Below are 22,232 nucleotides of genomic sequence, written 5' to 3' on the forward strand. Positions count from 1 at the left end.
GTGTTTGTTATATAACTTCTTCCCACTATGGCAATTGTATTCTGATTGGATCTGTCCCTTCCTGCAGTGAGCTGCTGCTCCACCAGCTCATCGGCTGAGGTTCTGGTTAAATAGGACTAGTCACGTGTGCTCCTAAATTCTGAATGGGCTTCTGCTCCTAAAATGTCCGTAACATGCTGCTTCTTGGCTCATCTGCTTCTCTTACAGAGGACAAGGCCCTGAAAGCAATAAATGTTATCAGAGGACAAATGATAATAATTGAGTGGCAAATCTGCAACAGATACATGATAATAACGAGTGTATTTTCTTCCTGCCCTGCCATTCTTAAGCTCATACAGGAAATACGCTGATAAGGGCATAGCACTGAGCAGATGGCAGTTGAAGACGATCTAAAACATTAACATAATTCCAACCATTTCATTCAGGAACGAGTAAATATTATTAATGTGACATCAAAGTGAAGCAGTGTTTGTGAAATAATCAAATATTAGTTCCAGAGGAGAAGGGCAAACAGCTGTGTAGAGAATTAATGGTTTCAGTAATTAGCACTTTTGTGATTAAACAGTATCAGTGTTCATACACACTGTCTCAAAACTCACTAAAAGGACATTCATTCTCATAATTATTATTTTGAAAATGTAGTAGATAATTTGATTATCTAGTAGCTACCTACTACATCTGTTGACTGTCTAGGCTTAGATAGCTTTTGAAATAAGCAAAAGTACATGTTTGCAGTTCCAGACCAAGTGTGTAAAAGCATCTCTCTTTCATGGTTTTATTGGGAGTCTTTGGGAGTATTTGTAGTTTCTGCTACATGATGCTGTTCTCCTTTGTAAGGATAGGGGATTGGAAACCAGACACTGGCAAGCCTGAACCCTGGGGTTTGATGGACTTCTGCAGACTTCAGCCTTTTTCTTTGGAATGCTTTGTTTGTTTTAGATTCAGGCCTTATTACTTATGGGTTTTCCAATAGTGTCTTGGTGTTGAACTTCATGAGTCTCTTTCAAAACAGTGATCGTGGGACAGGTGAAGGCAATTCAATTGTGTGACTGGAAGGGGTGGAGCCTGGCTGCAGCTGTCTTAGACCTCATTTAAGGACTGACTGCCATTGGAAAGGATCTCTGGTTGGAGATCCCTCCTTTGTGGAGCCTAGATCTTCAGAGATGGGTGAGCTCTTTTCCCTTCTCCTTGCAACACCTTTCTGCTGTGTTAGTCCCTTTGCTATTACACCTCCTGTATCACCATTCTATCGCCTTTCTGATTCTTGCAGTTTTTATTGCTGTAAACTTCTGACCTGTGTGTGGTGTCTTCCTGATTAAACCACCCCTGAGTAGCAGGTGGCTCATGGCCACAGCAGCTGAATCCACTCAATAGGTTGGAGAACAGCAAGTTCCAGAACAAGGCCAAGAAGTGGCATGGAGATAGAAGCTTTCTCTCTCCAGAGGGCACTAAAAGTGATGGTTTCCACCTAAGAGGGCTTCGTATGAGACTGAAGGATATCAGAAGTGTTGAGGTCTTATTTCTTTTTTTTTTTTTTCCCTAAGTCTTCTCTGTTGTTGTTATTTATTGTTAACTGTGGGTGAAGGATAGCTTGAAGATGAGATAGAGACATGGAAGTGATGAAAGAGGGCTTGTAGCAGTGCTGCTGAATGTTTTTTTTTAACAAAATAGTACCTTTATCACAGGGTCACACGCTATTTTAACAACAGTTTGTTCAGAACAAATATCCTGAAAATACTCTCAAAAAATAAATCGGGAAGTAGTAATTTCAGAGAAAGCCAATGGAACTCTGAAGTGTTAATTCTGTTTTGAATTTGTATAATCCTTGCTTAGTTTCATTATGTACTTCTCCCAGTGGCTGCAATATTGCCACTGGGAAAAATATCATAGTAAATGGAGGTGCTGCCCTTGCTGTTCCCACACATCCTATGGCTACTCCAGTCATATGCATCAGTGCATGCGATTGCTGCTTTCAGACCAATGAAGGAAAAATAAAACCAAAATGAAGGTTTTTAGCTTCTGCTGTGGAGTGCTGAAAATGAAAAATTTTGGAAAGATAATTGTTTTTTTTCCTCTTTTCTTTTGAGAAATGCTAAAAATGTTGAGGTGTCTTAGGATAGAAATGGAGCCATTGCAACAGGTCGAGGCGCTGAGGGACTGAGGGTTCTCAATGTGCACGTGGGCACAAGAAGCGGGCGGGGAGCTGTCCAGAGCGAGGGACGCGTTCACCGCACGGCGTGGAAGGGGCGGCCCCGAACCCACTCGCGTCTCGGTGCTGAGCCGGGCGCGGAGAGCCGGGCTGGCGCCAGTAGCAGGCGGCTGCGGGGCGGCGGTGTGCGGGGGCGCGCCCGGGGGCGGGCCGGCGGCGGAGGGGTTAAGGCGGCGGCGGCGGTTCTATTTGCGGCCGTCGGAGCTCCGGGCGATTAGCGAGCGGCTCCGCGCCCCCGCCCGGCCCGGCCCCAGGAGCGCGGCAGCAGCAGGTGGCGGCGGCGGCGGCAGTGAGGAGGGAGTTAAGCCCGCGGCGAGCGGCAGCGACAGGAGGGGGCTGAGAGGAGCGGCACCGGGAGGAGGGGGCTCGCGGAGCGGGCGGCGGCAGGAGGGGGGGACCGACGAGCTGGCAGCGGCTCTAGCGGTTGCTAGGGATGGAGAGATCTCGTGTCACCCGGATGTGAGTGTCATGTTGGCCCAAACTCGGAGGGATTTGGCAGCGGCGAAGCAGCGGCAGCAGCGGCGGGAGGAGGAGGAGCGGGAGCAGCCCCTCGCGCGTCGCTAGTCGCTACCATGGGGGTCGGGTAGCGGAGCGCAGGGCAGCGCGCACCTGGCTCGGGGCGGCGGGGGACGTCTCGGCCCTGGGCTTTTTTCTTTTCCCTCTCGCGCGCCGAAGAAAGTGGGAATCATGCAGCACCACCAGCAGCAGCAGCAGCAGCCCGAGCAGCACCCAGAAGGTAGGAGCGGAGCGGGCAGCAAGGGCAGCGGCGTGCCCGGGGCTGAGGGAGGGGGCGCGGGGGAGGATTTGCGAGGGATTTGGGAGACGGGGATTAGTGAGGGAGGGAAAGCGTTGGGGACGGGGTTTGGTGCGGGGAGGGGGCGAGCGGCCGGGCTCGGGGAAGGGGCCGGGAGCGGGAAGGGCGCGGGATGAGATTCGGCGGCAAGTGGGATGCTGCGCGGGGCCGGAGCTGAGGGCGGGCGGGGGGACGCGGCTCCGCTCGCGCCGCTCCGAACCGGGTGCGGGGGCACAGAGCCGGCGGCAGCGGCTGGGGGCGGGCGGCTGAGGGGGCGCCGCGGGGCTGCGCCGGTCCCGTGCCGGCTCCGCACGTCCTTCCCTGCCATGTTCGAACGATTCTCCCCCCGCTCCCTCATATGAGCCGCGAGTCCTTTGCTGCGTGCCCGCCGGGGGCAGAGGTTCCCCGGGGAGCACGGTGCTCGGGCTTTGTTTCGCTCGCCAGCACCGATGAGGAGAATGACAGCTAAATGCGTCGATCGGCGGCTGGTGTGCGCCGAACCACGTTGCACGGCATCCCGGGAGGCAGGCGGAAGGCGGGGGAGATGCTGTCAAATTGCTTGAGAAAATTAAAAAAAAAAAAAAAAAAAAAAAGGGGGGGGGGGAGACAGGCAGAAATCCTTTGCAAAACGTCGACATCGGCACCGCCGCCCCCGAGCAACCTTCTCCCGAGGCCCGGCGGTAGGGGCTGCCCGGCTCCCCTCACCCGGTGCCGGCCGCGGCCCCGCGCTGACCCCGCCGCCCCGGGAGCCATCTTAGAGCCCCCGCGGCCGCCCCTCACGCAGGCACGGAGCGGCGGGGCCGGGCTCGCACACGTCGACGCACGTTCAGGGCTCTCGCGTCGCTGCCGTTATCTCCGCTCCCACAGTCTGGGAAGGGAGGGCTGCGCTCCCCTCTTCGACGAACGGCGGTCGCTGGGGAGTTATCTTGCCCTCCTGCCTGGGCAGATCCGTTCCGCTTGCCAGCCCTGATTCCCTGCGCGTGGATTCTGCCATCATTCCTCCATGTTCTGCCCACCCAGGCGTCTTCAAGTTTTGAATTTCACTTAGGAGCTGCTCCTTCCTACAGGTGCACGTAGGAGTCGGCTCTGCTGCTCCAGTCAGGAGAGGAGATCTGTGCGAGGAGGTGGCATTGAGCCATCTAAATAAAAAGAGCTCAAAAACGTTGTTTAGAAGCTACGATTTATGTAGTGGACCCTTGTGAAGAAGCAGAAAGAAGCATTCCTTTGCATTGGTTTCACATGTGAAACTCCACCTTATCAACACATTTACCACCACGCAGTATGGGATTTTCACTTGTGGGAGGCATCCGTGCATTCTGCTGTGAGAATGCAGAACGAGGTGAAATTCAACTTGCTTACAGGATTTCTTTTAATCCTTTTTTGGAGGGGAAGGTAGCATTGGTTGTTTTCCATTGAAAAGCATGAGTAAATGGCTGTTTTTCTGCTGAACGCTAAGGTACTGCAGCAGAGTTGGTCATTAGGAGGAGGTATGCTTCACTGGATAAACATGGTGACAGGAAAGCTGCCATCGAGTCTGTAGTAAGTGGGAGACTCAGAATGCGAAGTGTTGCTGAAGCACTTGTCTTGACACTTAGATTCGACTTGAAGTTATAATGCTGACTCCTGAGCCTTTTTGGCTACTGTTCAATCACATATATGCATACGTATATGTTCGATTACGTGTATGTATATTTATTTGCCTACAGTCATATATATATATATATACTGCAGAGCATGAGTGTATGCACATATATAGGCATCACACCATCAAGAGGTCTTAAAATAATCTTTTCATTGAAAACACGGTGACACATTATAGCATAAAAAGTTATAAACAAGTTTTTTTTTTTTTTTTTTCCCCTTTTCTCTCACAGAGGCGAACTATGCAAGTAGCACCAGAATTCCTCTCCCTGGTGACGGACCAACTACTCAATCCAACAGTTCAGCACCATCCAAGCAAACTGTTCTGTCTTGGCAAGCTGCAATTGATGCTGCTAGACAAGCAAAGGCTGCCCAAAATATGAATTCCACCACAGCCCAGCCTGTAGGATCTCTGTCCCAAAGAAAACGCCAGCAATATGCCAAGAGCAAAAAACAGGGTAATACATCTAATAGTCGGCCACCCCGTGCCCTTTTCTGTTTATCCCTCAACAACCCAATACGAAGAGCCTGCATTAGTCTAGTAGAATGGAAGTATCCTTTGATGCAGTTTCAGTTCATCTGTTTCTTGAGTTTTTTAGGTGTATCAAGACTGTCTTGCTATGTCTCTGATAGCAGCATAGCTAACACTGTACTTCACTTACCTCTCATTAACATTAATGGTAGCTAGTTTTGCATAAATGGCTCTTGATCGATGTCACAATAGCACAGGATGTTGTTTCACCAAAGTAAGTAGATCAAATCAGAGAAGAGCTCATAGCTGTTGCTTTTTTTTTTTTTTTTTTTTTTTAGGGGAGAAAGGGAACACATTCAGAATTTAACCTTCTGAATTTATAAGCTTGCATTATATTCCATCAAATCTCCATATTCTATTCATTACTGTTCTAAAGAAGGCCGAATGCTTAAGAGTGCATCTAGCAGTGCTTACTGGGAGATGACCTAAGATGTCAAACACTTATCTTCCATCTTGTGCTCAGATGTATTACTATTAAGGCAAATGGACAGAATGTAGAAATTGTTTAAAAATTATGTTTTCCAACTGCTAAAAGTGATGTTTTCTTAGCTAAGCTAAGGATTCACTGTTGGTACATACAGGTGCCTGAACTATATTCATCTTTTGTTACAACAATTCTACCATCAAATATTTGGAAGCGTGTATGGCTGTAGATAGGAGACCAGACACACCAGCTTCTCCTTGGGGTGGTGTACATGCTGGGAAGGATTGCTTTATCTTTGTCTCAGTGGTTGTGATTTGAAAGTCGGTGGATTTCTTTGGAAGAAGTAATATCATGCAGATATGATATATTGTTTAATTCTCAAGAAAGAAGTTTGAAATAGAAGATAAAGGTTTGTTGAGGTACAAGGAGAAAAATGTTTGCCTGTTAGCCATGGCAACATTCCTGTAGCAGGAAATAGCTGTTCAGGAGAGTACATTACGAAAGTAAAGCTCGTTTTCTTACTTTAAACAGAACACCCATCCTGGCAGTATGAAATGTTCCTCATTTATAGGGCTTGTTTTTTCAATTCTTTGAACGTAATTAAAGATAGTGAAACAGATTCTACTTTCATTTTAAACTGGTAGGAGTCCAACTAATTTCAGTAAATTGGCCTCTCCTTGGCTAAGGTCAGTTAAATTAAATTGCTATGAATCTGAAGTGGAATAATGCAAGGCTGAGTTGATCCCAGTAGCACTATATCATGAAACAAGCTTGTAAGTCTTGCACTGACGTGGTTTGTTTATTTCAGTTTGAAGAGTGCTGTGTATTAAGATGGGTGCTCTGTTTTTTTGTGTACAACATAATGGTTGTTGATATTCATAGGCTTTTATGGAAATAAAAGCAACCCTGGAGGTGACAAACTTTGCGTTGCCAACAAACAAAATTTAAAAGTACTTAATGGACATGTGGTCTTAATAGGTGTTTTCTTCAGAAAAAGTGTATTGTAAACTGACAAAAATATTCTTTGGTGGAAACAAAGGTGGTATTTTGTACTCTTCCCTCAGTCTTTTGGGGGAATTTTGGGTGGAATTTTATGGATGTATACCAAGAAAGTGTGGGTTGAGATAACAGGATAAAATGGCAAAAATCATAGCTAAGGTTCAAAGTATTCCCTATCTGAAATTCTACAAGTAGTCTTATCTGGGTAATTCCATCTTTTTTAGTTACAAGGAAATAATGCAGTATTTTTCAGGGAAAGGCAAATTGATGATAAGCTGAAGGATGAACTTCATAAGTATGAATTTGAGGAAACATCTTTTCTTTTTTCTATTTTTCTTTTTTACCCAAAGGAAATGTATCTCCAGGGTTCTACTACTGTTATCCAGACGTGGTGTTAAAACTGTAGCTGTACTTCATGTCACTTGTGCAAAAGCCTGAGAGGCTTTGAGCCTGTATGGCTGCCAAGCCAAGAATGGTATGCTGTTAGCCATTCTACTTACCCAAACTTTGATCTGCTCTGGCCAAAGCAAAACAGTTAAGGAGTTCCACTGTCAGAAAAATGAAGAGTTCTCTGGCAGCAAGAGTAATAGTTTTCTTGCTTTTGCAAAGAGAAGGGGACATTGAGACATTGTTGTGATAGAAGATGATGTGATATAGTGATATAACCAATGATGATTTGATGTTTGCCCCACTTAACAGTCTAAAGATTGCCTTAAAAGAAGAACTGTTTGTGAGTGTTGAAACAGAAAGGAGAAGTAGGATTAAAAGTTTGTAGATACTGAGAATCCATTAATTCCTTAACAGGATTTTCCAGACCATTTGACATATTTATACTACTGTCTATTTTTGCCAACTGTGTGGCCTTAGCTGTTTACATCCCATTCCCAGAAGATGATTCTAATTCAACTAATCATAATTTGGTGAGTACTCTTGAGTTTTTTTTTTTTATATTGGTCTTGAAGTTTTATCTTGGTGGTCAAGATTAGCTGCTAGTGTTTAAGACTCTATTAACTATAATAATTTTCGTAAAAAGAAAAAATTGGTATACAGTGGTACTTTCAAATAAAATGTCAGTCAGAATATGGAATTGCTTTATTTTCAGTTTTAATATGTACTCTCTTATGTCATATTTTAAAATCATGTTTTTAGCGGTGAAATTCTTTGGAAGAGAGCGTACCATAATGATGTGCTCTGTGTGTGTATGTATTTGTGTGGTGTAAGAACTTGTATTTGAATTCCTGTTGTTGTTGAGATGTCTGTTTCAATCCTTGTGAAATTTTACTGCCTTACCTAATATGCTTGTCTAATCTATTCTCAATTCTTAAGGCTGCTGTTTGGCTTGTCTGTATTTTTAGCTGTTATTTTAGCTTTTATTAAAAGAGAATGGTGGAAAACTTTACAGCAAAGCGGTAAGAACATCAACGTGAATTCTAGAAGCACTTACTGCTGTTATAAGTTGTTTTGAAAAGGGATGATAACACAATGGGTACTTCATTTGTGGAGCTGTATTTCTTCAGCTGAAAATAGGATAGCAGCGCTGTACTTGAAAATGTAACGAAAAATAATTTAGTTGCTCCAAGTCTTACGGATTCTATGACACACCAGGGCGATTTGAAATACATTATCATGGTTTCATTTATTCTAAACAGCATTTTGAAATAGTTAGCAGAGCTCTGTGGTCCTATGAGTTCTGAAAGTCTGTGATTTGTTTTCTGGTGTAGTGGTGGCGGGGAAGGGTGCCAGATCAATGGGCAGGTAATTTTGGATTGCTTTGGAAGGGAAATTTTAGGTTGATATGAGGTTTTCTATTTATGAAGATAAATGTGTGCATTTTGTGCACGTGAGCATGTTTATTTTCCTAAAAGTAATTATTCTGGACATATGACTGATTTTATATGCATCTTATTTATCAAGATTAAGCAAATACAAACAATAAAAATGCTGGTGAAAGGCAGAATAATTCGGGTCAGCATAAAGAATGCATTGTGCAGCTGTTTATCTAGCCAGCCAATAGTCTTTACTTCTTCATTTTACCTTCTGTGAGAAATTCAGGGCACAAGTCTCCATAGCTGTCAATCCACCAAGAGATCTTCTAATAACTGCTTTCATAAAGCATTACGTGAAAAGGACAAAACAGCTACTTGTGGCAGAAGCTAATAATTTTGAAATAAATGTTTTTTATAAAATTTTTAATAAATGTTTTGTTTTGTTACATTGGTATTTGACCTAATTCTACAATGTGTTTAGAAAGAAATGGACATTTTGTATTTGATGTTTTTATTAAAGTGGATGAGTGGACAGGTTGGTCTGAACAAAAACACATTATGCTTTTTTAGTAAGAGATCCCTGTCCCTTTGAAGTAGATAGGGTCTTGAACACTCCGAATTATGGATCTTGAACACAGTCAGCTGTACATATAATTTGATAATTTTGCCATTTAAATTTGCAACTTGTGTATACTGATGTTAATTATGCGTAATTTCACTAGGTTTGCTCAAGTACTGGCATGTGCTGGTGCAGACTCAGCCCAGATAACGGAATGTAAAGGTGCATCCTGTCTGCTTGCTCTAATAACGTAAATTGCTCTAGGATGAGCAGTATTGGCTTTCTTTATAGCAAGGGTTCTAAATCATAAAATACATGAACTATTGCTCTGGGTCCATGTAACCTTCTCTGGGATTTTGTTGCCGTTTTTTTTTCTGGTTTAGCCCAACTTTCTTCGTTAAACCCATAGCGAGGATTCAAGTATAATGTGAAGCAATACTGTGTTTGAGCTGATTTGGAAATTGTTAGGCTTAATTGGGAATCTGTTTCAGCGTATATTTCCTGATTCTTGTGGTGTCCATATAAACACACGTTTGAGGCAGAGGTGTCAGTTGTTACAATACTGTTGAGTAATGTTCAAATCTTTTTTCTTATTGGTCTAAAAACCACACTGAATCATAGAATGGCCTGGCTTGAAAAGGATCACAATGATCATCTAGTTTCAATCCCTTGCTATGTGCAGGATCACCAACTACCAGACCAGGCTGCCCAGAGCTTATACATTGTATTAGATTTGTGAGTATGGAAGGATTTTAGCCACTGTTACATGGAGGTGTTTCTCTTTTATAAGCTCTGTGTAGCCAGTTTGATCTCTCTTTAATTCAAACCCAAACATTGAGGGGAAATAAGATACTTTCTTTATCTACTTCCAACCCAGGCTTGTGGTGCCATCAACCCCACAGTCTCGTTTTCATCCTTTCCCTATTCTGGATGCAGGCATCCACTGACATTGTACAGATTTCAGTATTTGCACCATTTCTGTCTTGTGGGGAGAGACTGGAGTGAAGCGTGGTCTGCTTCCAGTGCCTTCCCTTTCTCATTATGTAAACCCCAAAAGCTCAGCTTTATAAATTTTAGTTTGTGTATGGATTTAGGGCTTGGTTTTCAGGGGATGGGTATATCAATGTTGCTTCACTGAGTTGAATTGATTAGCTGTTTTCTATGAGCCTGCTGAAGTGGCTTGTGTGTTTCCTAATTTGCAATAAAACCCCAAAACCTCAGACATGTTCATACTTCATTTTTATATTTAGAGGTGAACAGAGGTAAAATACGTATAGCATGGTCTGTATTCAGGTGTGGGAAGAGGGAGCAGGGTACAAGAGGGCAGAAAACAATGGAGCATGGATAAGTGGGAAATAGAAATGGAACTTGTTCTGTTCTCTGGGAGTACAAGGTGCACTACAACTTTTTTCTTGCAAAGTAAACTCATAGTCAGCCTCATTCCCACTTAAGAATGCTATGTTAGTACTGGATGGTACAAAACAATGCATTTCAAACAAATCAGGAGTACAGAGTTAAATTCTGAATGGGCTGAGCTTGGCCACTAACCAGTGTTACAGTCCTGTGTTCTGGGGAAAGTTTATCAAGAAAATGCCTTGACATGTTTTTGTTGTGTGTTAGGAGTGGTGGGAGGAACGGATGTTCTCTTCCTTGAGTGGAGCACTTCTGTTATGCTTATCTATTCTGCACAGAGCACAGAACAGTCTGATGAACTTTAAAAAGCTACTCAGCTAGATTCCAAATTCTACTTAAATGTTTAGTCCTTAATCAGTTCACAAGTGGGCAGAGTTCTTCTGAAGGCAGATTTTTTTTTCTTTTCTCCTGCATCAAGAGAACAGGGTCAGTATCATCCCTGCTGAAATTCTCATAATCTCACCACTTCATTCAGGTTTTAATTTATTTTTTTCATCTGCTTTCAGAAGTTTCAGGTGATCTGAACTTTGTGTTTGATTCAGCTGTTCCTTGTTTGGGTTTGATAAGAAGCTGTTTTTGGATGGACGATGAGTTTCTTGTATATGTATTTCTTCTATTTCTGCCTTTTCTGCTTTTTATCCACATCCGTGTTGTGTTATTTTCCCTCATGTCTTTTGTCTTCATTAACTTCCCACTCATTTCTTATCTTTTACTTTGCCCTCTGGCTTCCCTCTCTGTTTACTCTTCTGTTGGTCCTCTCCTGCACCATGCTTTGCTCTCATTGTCCCACCTCAATTATTCTTTCTTCTATCATCCTGTTCTGTTCTCTCTTCCTTCCTCGTGCTTTACCACTGGTTTGACCAGCACTGGGCTTTTTTACAGCATGCAGGCAGACTGGCATAATATGGGTCTGCATTTCTGTTGTGATCAAAACATTTTTAGTTTTTCTTCTTTTAATAACTAAACATGAACAATAAGAAGGCATCCATGCTGAATCTATGAAGACATGACTCCTGAAATTTGAGTTGAGCTTGCTTTAGGTGTATTGCATCTCTTGTGACCAGACTCCACAGGTTTTCACTGGTGAGGTTGTTCTGCATAAGAGATTGAAAACTCCCATTTTGGGGGATTTGCATTAATTACAGCAAATTGGCAACTGCAAAATCACAAGCACAAAACTCTTGAGTCTGCTGATAATCACAGACTCTATGCCTGCAACAACAGGATTCTTTGCTTCTGACTATGATTGTCAGTGGGGAACTCTCTCAAAGGGTGAGGTCTCCCAGCTGTGCCTACAGTACTCATTAGCTGGATACTTCATTTATTTCAAGTTTTCCCAGGCAACTGGAACTGGGAGAGCCATAGTGAGGGATACTGCTACAGAAAGGTGCTGTCTGGGTTTTCTCTAAGGCAAAGATGTTCTCTTTAAGTAGATTTAGGTGCTGGCCCTGAACTGTTAGTTGTGCCTTCAATCTAGGTCACAGCAGCAGAGTACTCACCCACTTGAACTCCTGACTTAAGGTGTCGGGCTTCCTGTCCTTATCTCATTAGAAATCCCATGACTCATTCAGTCTGTGGCCACATGACTAATTAATCCACCCATTGAAAAGATTGTTGGATTTTACCTTGCGCTTGGCTATGCTATACATAGCTTATCTGAAAATGTATTTTGTAGAATGCTGTGGGTTTTGACAACGTTTAATATCTTGGAATCAGTTGAATTGCTAGATGTCCTGTGGTGTATTTTAAATGGGATTGTACTGACACATGCTGTATTTGCCATGTTTACTCTTCCAGCTGAGGGTGCTTTGGAGCCCGAGTCTCTTCTTTTTCTGTGCACTGATTACTCTGACATCTATTTTCTTGTTTGTTTGTTGTTGTACAACAGCAGCAGCCTGATTTATTTTGCTAAAACTTAGCAGTGTGGCTGTTTGATGGTTACTAAGTGAGGCAGTGTGCTTCACCTTTGGACAGCTGCAAGAATTCCTTAGTTGATGACCCTTCTGCAAGTAGATTATTTAAAAATGGTATGTTTTATTTAAAAATGGTATGTTTTACTCAACCCTATCTTCAAATTTGATTTTTTTTTTTTTTTCTTTCTGCCAGCCCTGTATTTCCAGTATTATGCACTTGCAAGCTGTTATGGAATGGTTTGACTTTTATCAGTGCTGATCACAGTTTGAGAAAACCTTTTCTTTTGTGTTGTAATGCACACCTCTTCAAAATAAAATGAGAGTTCTGAATTGCTAGCACATCACGCCTACTTGTCCTACAGCCAGCTCTTAGGCCTACTCTGCTCTGTGTCTCTCTACTGTGCTAGTAGAGCTGGTTCTTGATTTATTTTATTTTTTTGATAAGGAGAATTGCTGTATGTCAAGTCCATCTGTAGCGGTGAATGAAAGAGAAATTTTGCTTCTTCCTCTGGCTTAGGAAAAGGGAAGAAAGATGTGAGCAAGACTGAACTGGAGATTTCCAACTGCTAGAAGGGCTGCTTGGGCTGCTGGTGGTTTGGGAATAACACAGGCTTGTCCTTATTACTCTTTTATTCTTATGTTTCCCAGTATAACCGAAGACCTGGCTACTTCAGCACAGATTAAAACAAGTCTTACAAGTTTTAGTTAATGACACTGGAAAAATAATTTCCCATCTTTAAATGTAGGAGATAGCTGTTCAGTTATCCAGACCAAGAGGCCCCACAAAAAGATGTACTTAATCATTGCTGTTTGAAAGAAAATGTTTTTTCCACTTTCAAAGTTGCATGCTTGTTCCTATGGGAATTCCTACTAAGGGCCTGTCTCTCCTTGAAAAGATTTGCTGGTAGTGCATTGCTGGCAAAATGCCTAGGGAGATGCAGCATATACCAGAAAGGACTGGAAGAGTTCTTTTTTCTAATATAGCCTCAAGTCAGTCTTCCAAAGTGAATAGTGCCACGTTTTTAGAAGGTAAGGTGGATTTGTCAGTTTAATTGTGCTGGGAAATGTTGTCGGGCTTTATTCCTTCTCTTTTTCCCTTTTTTTTTGGGGGGGGGAGGGGGAGGGTCAGCTTAATAAAGGTACCTCTGTTAAATTTTGTACTCTAGGCTGCTCTCAGCAACATTGTGCCCTTCCAAATATATCATACTGTTAGTTACTGTAACAGCTGAATGGGCAGTGGGAAAGCAGTTGAGTCTTACATTAAAACTGTGGTCAGTCAAGTTTCAAGAGTTTCAGATGAGTGGCAGAAGTTGGTACTTTTTAAACAAACTGTTGACATAGTGAGTGCGTAAGTTGTTTCATAAATGCTCCAAAAGAAACACCAACAAACCAGTTTGCTTTGTCAATCATGTGAACTCCTTGATGTTGGAATAAATTAGTAAATGTAGTGAAATTCTATTATAGAGTTATCTCCCTCGATGATGATAGCTGTTATGCTAAAGGAGACCCTGAAAATTACAGTTCTGAAACTTACTCCAAAAAAATGAATATGTTCAATTGTGAATCTTTCCAGATTGCCATGTACTGTTGCCGTGCCAGAAGTGGATCGCCATAAATATTATTTATTTAGGGCCATAATTATTATTTGCTTTACAAAAGCTTAGAAACAAAACCAACAACAAACAAGCTGTGCAGGGCAGAGATGTTAACCTGAACAACTTCTCACCAGAAGCATGTCATGCACTGAGACCCTCCCATGCAGGCCAGGCTGGATGGGGATGTGAGCAACCGGGTTTAGTGGGAGGAGTCCCTGCCTATAGTGGGGGGATGGACCAGATGATCTCAAAGGTCCCTTCCAACCCAAACCACTCTATGACTGTTTCTGTATTTTTGTCTGTGTGATGAGTGCTGTGTCCTGAAGTATGACAGTTTGGATCCTTGTTGGAGGTGTTGGTCACAGGCATGTTTGCTTGTTTCATCTGAGCAGAAATGGAGTTCTGGGTGGATTCAGAACCCAGTCTGTGCTTGCTTCAAAAGACTCTTAAAAAGACCTTTTTAAGATCAACTAAAATGAATTTGCTGATTTGCTGAGGTTTAATAACGAACAATTTCAGTGATGGTTAATTGGATGTGTGATTTGATTTACCATTCGACGCTGTTAAGCACCAAAACCTTTTGCTTCTGCTAGGCCATCTGGAGGGACAGGACCATGAAATAAGGTTAACTGAATTACAGAGATAGTAGGAGAATGTTAGTTAGGGTGCATTTGCTTTTCAACACTAATCTTTTTTTGGTCATTGTGTGATTCTTTGCAATAAAATACTAATTTAATGAATTACAATTAGAATTCCTTCCCTCCTTCCTTTCAGCAAATGTTGAAATCATGATCTTATCTTCACTTGTGTAAAACTGATTTGGTAGCACTCATTTCGGGGCTTAATGTTCATGGTTTTTTCACACTTATTTTCATGAGCAAAAGTACTTTTGGAGTTGCGTTCTCTTTGAAGAATGCTTTGATTCTTATCAGAAATCTTGGTCCTTGCTTTTGGCATTTGAAGCCAAACTTTATTGAAAGACTTGAGATATACGCTCAAAAAACTTTACTATGAAAATAATATTTTCAATGAAATCAATGATTGAAATGATGAACAGATTAAACAGACTGATTTCTTTGGAAGATTTGTTTACATAGCTATGAAATACCTTTTATTCTCGTAATGTGAAAAGGTATTATGCCATAATCTTTTCACTGTTGCTGCAGGACTGAAAGTTCAGCCAGTGTTCAACTTGATTGCAATGCACTGTTTTCATCGTGGTCACTATTCATGTGAATAGAGAACTGCTTACACTTCTGCAGTCCTGTAGGGTTATAGATTTTTGACAATGTCATCAAGGCTCTGAATCCTGATATTTTAGTGTGGTAAATAACACACAATACTTTTGGTTGGTATTCCAGAATGCAGAATACCAGCATTAAATCTTTCCACTATTTTTATTGCATATTTTCTGAGACAAATTTGTGTCTTAACAGAGGAAAGGAGTTCAGCCCAAAGGTTCACCTGACAAGTTGTTTTAGTTACGCCCTCCTCATATGTGATGCAGAACAGGTTGTGCTTTACAGCCTAAGTATATGATACTGAAACATCATTTTGTGCTTCAGTAAGAATCTTGGAGATCAAGTGCTACAAAGGAGCAGACAGAGCCAGTTACGCTTATATGATGTGGGGACCAGTAAGAACATAAAAATAAGCGTTCATTAATGAGGTTCAGTAGTTGAGTATTTATACTTTCTCTGGATTGGCCTGCAGTGACTGGAGCTGCTCTCCAGCAGTGCTGCAGCCTCCAGCGAGTTTGCATCTTATGCTGCTCAGCTAATCAGGGAAATGCAATCCTTCCTGGGAAGTGAGTAGCAAATACCCCAAAGCTGTATTATGTTTATCAGAGTTTTGCTATTGCGTTTTTGACTCTGATGGACTTATTAGTATGCCACCACTTTTTCTTCTTCCCCAAATATTGATTGAGTCCTTTAAAACACACATGGATTAAATGTGGCATAAGTTAAGTTGTTCACTGTGGTTTGATATTGAAATAATTATATACTTATCATCCCAAGATGTAATAGCTGCGAATTCAGATAGCTTTTATTTCCATTTATTTCTTGCTATATTAAAGGAAGGAGCTGAAATAAAACAGTCTATAGAATTATTTATGTCCTGTGTAGTTCTTCTTTTAAATAAGGTCTCGATCTCAATGCCACTGACTTAAGGAAAAAATAGAAAAGAAAAAATCAGTAGGGAGTGCCTTCTATCTAAAAGTATAGAATGATGTTACTGCAGTTTGTGTTCTGAGGAACTGCTAGAGAAGAGATGGGTACTTGGAGATGCAAAGTCTCTGTGATGGATGTGCTCAGTGCAGTGCAGCAAAGCTCTGTCTCCTGCAAGACACTTTCTCTGCGCACGAGAAATGAGTTGAATGATACTTGAAAATATTCAGATTTTGTTTTAATTATAATGAGACAGTGTCAAATGGAATTGAAGTGCCCTAGAGCAGAGGCCACGCTATTTTAGTGGTTTGTGATTTGGTTTTGATGGCACTATCGTGGGTATTTTTGCATTACTCCATCTTAAGACAACAAATGCTTGCCGTCAGTATTCCTAATAAAATAAGAAGGCATTTCCTTCAACTCTGAAGCTCAGTGGGTGCTTTGCAAGTGTAACAGTCCTGCAGTTGATTCAGATTGAGCATAGGTAGGCTGTGCACCCGGTGCCTGTCTGCCAGCACTTGTGCTTTAAGGCCCTTCTACTCTGTGGTAGAGTCTATCAGCTGCTCCTCACAGCTGTGTTTTCCCTAAGCATCGTATAGCTGTGAGGGTGAAAGGTAGTTGGATCATCTAAGTTGTGGTGTAGGTAAGGCTGACCTCAAAGGATCTTCCTGTTAAGGAAAAAAAGCCAAGAACAGGGGGAAAAAAAAAGCTCTTAAAGTCCCATGTTAGGTGTTTAACATATAACAGAGCTCTTTGAAGCTTCAGAGGGAATGTGATCTCAATCAAATGCAGCAGAAACACGGGTATCAAAGTTTTCTCAACCCTCCTCCCCCCCTCCTCTTTTTTTTTTTTTTTTTTTTGCTAATAGCAGGAGAGGAATCAGTGTTTCCTCATTTCCCAAAGGCAGGAGGACATGTGTCACACCACAGCTAATCAGCCACTGCCAGGCAGTAGGACAAGACTTCATTAATTTTCATGCTAACAGAGCTGCTTATCTCTAACAGGAATACTGAATTATTCTGGCTAAGGAAATAAAATGATTTGGAATCTGAATGGAGAGAAAAGAGAAGGGAGTAAGAAATTCGGGAGTTTACTTTTATTTTTTTTTTTTAAGTTTGCTCCCAACTTTTTGCGTGCCCTTTGACAGGCTATTTGTATTTTTAGTGTTTTAATTTCCTGCTTAGAAGTTTCTTTCTACTCTGAAAGGGCATCTAAAAGAAGGATAAGTCTGAGGCTGTGAAATGTTCAGATATGGTGACGAGATCTTGGGAGTTCTCTTAAAAGCATTCCTTATTTTCTTCTTAATTGGAAAGGACTTGGCTGGCTTGCTGGTGAACACCAGAAACTCAGCATCAGTTTTGTTGTCAGCTGTATTTCAGGTTGAACTTAGAGTGTTTTGGCAGCAAATTTTGGTGATGAGAAAGTGATTGGTGGTGGCAATATAGGAACAGAAGGAACCGCCGCTGTTCCCATAGTGATACAGCAAAATCAGTGACATTTAGGTAAACAGCAGCAGGAAAGGAAATTTGGGGGAGTTAATATTAGATGTCTCAGAAGATAGAGCAAGCTTCCATGTGTTGTTTCATGTGTATCTAAAAATGTTAATGTTAATCTTTGGGTTGTATTAGTAGCACAAGCACCCCAAGCTTTGGTGGGTAGTTCAGTGTCTTCCTTGAACAGATGATCTGTGAATGAAGCCAAGCAGGCAGCATCCCATTCAGCAAAAGAAAGCAGGATATACTGAGTGATCACAGATATGCTTGTATGAACTGTCCAATTGCTGTGAATGGTGCCACAGAAGGTGCTTTTAGCATGGTCCTGCTGCATGTAAGAGGAGGGTATTTTCAGAAACTCAACAGCAGCAGTATTGTAATTAATCTAAATATTACATACATATTAGTCCCAAATAAGTTGCTAAAAAAAAAAAAAAAGTATGAAAGCTGATATATGGAACTGTAGCATTCAGTTTCATTCAATAAGTGCTAAGGCTGGGGCACTAGATGATGTTGCATGTACCTGTGCTTATTAGTCTGCACAAAATGTGGAATCACAGAATTCTGCAAGAAGTCCTAGCAAATGAAATGGAAGACAACTTTTTTTCCTTTGAAATCAGATTGTATGAAATAAGAAGAGTAGAGCATTAAGTATAAGATAGGAGACTAATTTCAGATATAGGTGAAAGAGGGTTAATGAGATTTATATATGCATATATTTTTGGTGGAAACTTCGAGTAAAGTTAGCACGTCAGCTAAAGCATGGATTAGGTAAACTCTTTTCAAGTAATATAAAGTAAGTGAGGAGAAAAAAAGAGTGCTGATTATTGGAATTGACTACACAGAGACTTAGTGTAGGGATATATCTTGTCCCTTTTGCCCATGCTTGTGAACAAGGGTGTTTCAGAAGGTACTGGAAGAGAAGTTGAAAAGGTTAACGGGAAGAAAAACTAACTTACTCACAAAGATGGTATATTTTAGTGTGGTATGATGTACCTTGTTTTAATAAATAAGTGGAATGAGGTTAATCTCTTCTTTGAACAACTGTATGGTTTGCATTACATTGCCTTGAATGTGTTTCTTCAGTTCCAATGAAAATCAAAAAGAAGGCAAAGATTTACAGCTTATTTTGAGGCACTGACTCTCGTGGGTGTTCACTGAATAGAGGATATCCACTGAATGGTTATGTAACATGGATTATAAGCACACTAGTCTTGTATTCCTTGCCTTTAAGCAACTGCAGAAGAAACAAATTACAATTGAGTTAGTAGATAACCTCCTGGCAAATTGATTGCTACAACTTAGTTAAAATTATGGACTTCTGGACTGAGGGTGCTGGAAGTATATAAAGATATGGTTTAAACTTTGTGCTGAAGGGATTCTATACAATAGCTACTTTTTATTGGTGATAGAAGTGATAATCCTTTCAGTTGTCAAGAGTGCATCAATTTTCTTCATACAACACTTTTCAATATAAATGTATTTCTGAAGAATATAGTGAAACATAAGGAAAATGCATTATTTTTTAGCTACATTGCTTTATGATTGTGTACTTTCAAAATATGTATTTTGCCTTTGAAGAAGGTAAATGTAAGTCAAGGTGCTGTCTCGCTTCAATTTATAGGAGGGAGAGAAGGTTCATTGATATTTGTATACCTGATGTGAGATTAAGAAACAACGGTTCAAATGTTGGTCTGATCAGTTTATTACAAATCCTAGTCACTAAAGGAGATGGGGCAGGGAAGGCAGCGCCAATTACAAGTTAGGGTGATGGGGAAGGGAAAGTGGGCAATAGGGAAGACAGGAGAGGAGCAAGAATTACGTAAAGCAGGGATAGTCACCACCAAGATCCAGCAGCATCTTGCTGCACACCATTCTGATAGTCTGAGGCCAATGCAGGAGCAAAAGCAGCAGAGTGGCTGGCCTTAGGCAGCAAGCAGGGACAGTGACAGAGCAGGCTCAGGAGACTCCATCAGCAGGCAGGTGTCACATCATAAGGCAGCTGATGTCAGACACACCTTCTTGGTTTTGGGTCCGTTTTTTATCCTTCTTCCACCAGCGTGGCATTTCTGGGCACTTAGTAAGAATTATGTGCAACACCCCTGAGTATGCAGGTTTGGCCATCTCTCTCGAGGTGAGCTCACACAAAAATCTGCTTCCCAGCCATTAAGCTGCTACTTATCTCTCTCTCATTGTCCCAGCTTGCAAATCTTCAGACAAAAATTTCTCCAGCTTTTGACCAAGACCAGGACTTGCCTGTACTTGTCCATCTGTGTTCCTGAGAATGCTTTGAGACAAAGGTGCAAAAAGAATCATCTCTTACATATGCTTTCTAAGCTTCCTTTCAGGGATGTTATGGGGAGACAGGGTCAAGCATCGTGCTGAAGTCAAGCTACACAACATCTGCCTGCTCTCCCCTCATTTACCCAACTGGTGATGACATTATAGAATGCTACCAGGTCAGTCGAGCGTGATTCCCCTTAGTGAATCCATAATGACTGTTCCTGATAACCTTCTTTTCCAATTGTTTGGTGATGATATTCAGAAAACGTTGTTCCATCACTTTTCCAAGCATGGAGGTGAAGCTGACTGGCCTGTAGTTTCCCAGATCATTGTGCTTGCCATTTTTCAAGTCTAGTGTGAAGCTGGCTGTCCTCCAGCATTCAGGGACCTCTGCTGTTCTCCAAGACCTTTCAAGCATGATAGAGAGAGGTTTGTTAACAACTTCTGCCAACTCTCAACATCCATGGATGCATCCTATTGGGGCCCATGGGTTGGTGTATGTTGTTTTTGGCTAAGTGCTCTCTGATCACGTCCCCCTTGACCAAAAGGAAGTCTTCTATTCCCTGGACTCTCTTATCTCTAGCATCTGGGATTCCTGAGGGGTAGTCTTGGTAGTAAAGACTGAAGCAAAGAGGGTGTCTAGAGTCTTCACATTCTCAGTGTCCTGTTACAAGGACACCTTCATTCTTTAGTGGACCCACATCATCACTACTGACATACTTTAAAAAGCCTTTCTTGTTGTCCTTGACCTTCTTTGCCAAATTTAATTCTAGGTGGATCTTACCTTCCTTGTTGCATCCTTGCAGGTCCTGACAATGTTCCTATATTCTTCCGAAGAGGACAGACTCTATTTCTGCTAGTCATGTACCTCCTTCTTCCCTTTGAGTTTATCCACGAGTTTCTTGCTCATCCATACTTATTAATGGTCCCTTCTCCGTAGTTTAACACAGTTTCAAGTTGGGAAACTCAGTGAATTTTCTAGTGGCAATGTAGAGTTCTACATAGAGAATGAAAAACTACTGAAAATAGTTTTTCCTCAGTTATCTTTCACAGATTTGATAGGTATGGGCCACAGACTACGACAGGTTTGTGGCTATAAACTGAGAAATCTGTAGGTACTGCTTATAATGAATAAGCAATTACTGTTTCAGTGCAAAATACCAAAGGCTGTGGTCTGCAGCAGGCTGAAGAATTCAGTGACCTTTGAAAGTGTACAGACAAGTATGTGTTAGAGCAAAATTATGGAAAAGTCAGGGGAAAAATCTGAGTTGATTAGTTTTTGATAAATGTCGTGGCTTCATGATGGAATATACTGTCATTAACTGTGTTAGGGAGGTAAGAACTGAGGAGTGATTCCAGAGTTAGTAAATTATGCATTACGTGTGTATTGAACTCTGCGAAAATTGGAATTGAAGGCATTTTATTATACAGTTTTTCCTAATGCAATTTTTCTTTCCATACTGATATGTTTTTGCAAATAGTAAGGTATCAATAACGAAAATAATGCTTCAAAGTAGACTAGTATCAGTGAATGGTTTCCCTCTATTTCAGCAATAGCTTGGTTGATACTGTATTTGCTGTTAATGTCTGGCAATGTTTTAATGATTACTTAAGAACTTGATATTGCATCTATTTAAATGTGCCACATTTAAGGAAAAAAAAAAAAGTCAAGCTTATATTTGCTAGCTGTGATTTTGCATAAGTGGTAACAAGCAGTAAAATGTGCACTGCATACCTTGGAGTGATCTTCATTGCTGGGAGTAACAGAAAGAAAAAGCAAAAGCATGTTTAGAAATTCTTTGTTTGTAGGGCTAAAGCTGGCCTCTGTTCTGCTGTCCTAATTGTGCATAGTGTCTGTGGAGACCTTTTCAGCTTGGACAGGCACAGATCTTCCAAAGGGCAGAATCAAATACTCCATTTTGTTTTTATTTTAACATACTGTGTATATTAAATCAGCCTAAAATAGAGCAACATGTTTCTACTGAGCTTGACTTCTAGTCGGCATATATGGTTTTTATGTAAATCTGAAAAATGTTCATGCTTCTAAAAGGGACTTAAAGGTTATTTTTATTAATAATTTAAGCTTTGCAGTTAGTTGGAGAAGTTAAATGTCAAGATTTTTCTTTCTGTTTGAATGTGCCCAGAAATGAACGTGGTCATGCCAGAAGCAACTCTGCTTTTTTTTTCCTTATTATAGGAACAACCCATTGCAACAGCTGTACTGGGTTACAGCATCAAGCCCCAAATCCTAGCTCTAGCACTGATCAATAAGGAATGTTAAGAGAATGAAATAGTAGATGTACTGACTCCACAATCTTCAGCTCCATATGTGCTTGAGCAAGAAGTAAGGTCTTCATATTTAATGGTTTCAGCTTAGATAGTATGCATATAGTAAATAGCCCAACGAATTCAAGCTATATTTTCTTCAGAAGTTTTGAGAGAAA

General features: G+C 41.4%; 1 protein-coding gene across 4 annotated transcripts in view; it reads left to right on the forward strand.

Moving 5' to 3' along the window:
- Positions 1 to 2,576: 2,576 nt before the first annotated feature.
- The window catches only part of CACNA1D (calcium voltage-gated channel subunit alpha1 D), a 168,517-nt gene continuing 148,861 nt past the window's right edge, over positions 2,577 to 22,232 (forward strand). For 3 of the 4 annotated variants that reach the window (XM_085236267.1, XM_085236269.1, XM_085236270.1), the window contains exons 1-3: positions 2,578 to 2,945; positions 4,877 to 5,195; positions 7,413 to 7,518. In XM_085236267.1, coding sequence (XP_085092393.1) covers positions 2,897 to 2,945; positions 4,877 to 5,195; positions 7,413 to 7,518 — 474 coding nt within the window. In that variant the 5' untranslated portion in view covers positions 2,578 to 2,896. Of the gene's footprint in view, positions 2,946 to 4,876; positions 5,196 to 7,412; positions 7,519 to 22,232 lie in introns of all 4 variants that reach the window. The other variant, XM_085236268.1, reaches the window with a different exon arrangement.

Source organism: Meleagris gallopavo, chromosome 14 (assembly GCF_905368555.1).
Source record: "Meleagris gallopavo chromosome 14, MGAL_WU_HG_1.1, whole genome shotgun sequence".
NCBI classification, from domain to species: Eukaryota; Metazoa; Chordata; class Aves; order Galliformes; family Phasianidae; genus Meleagris; species Meleagris gallopavo.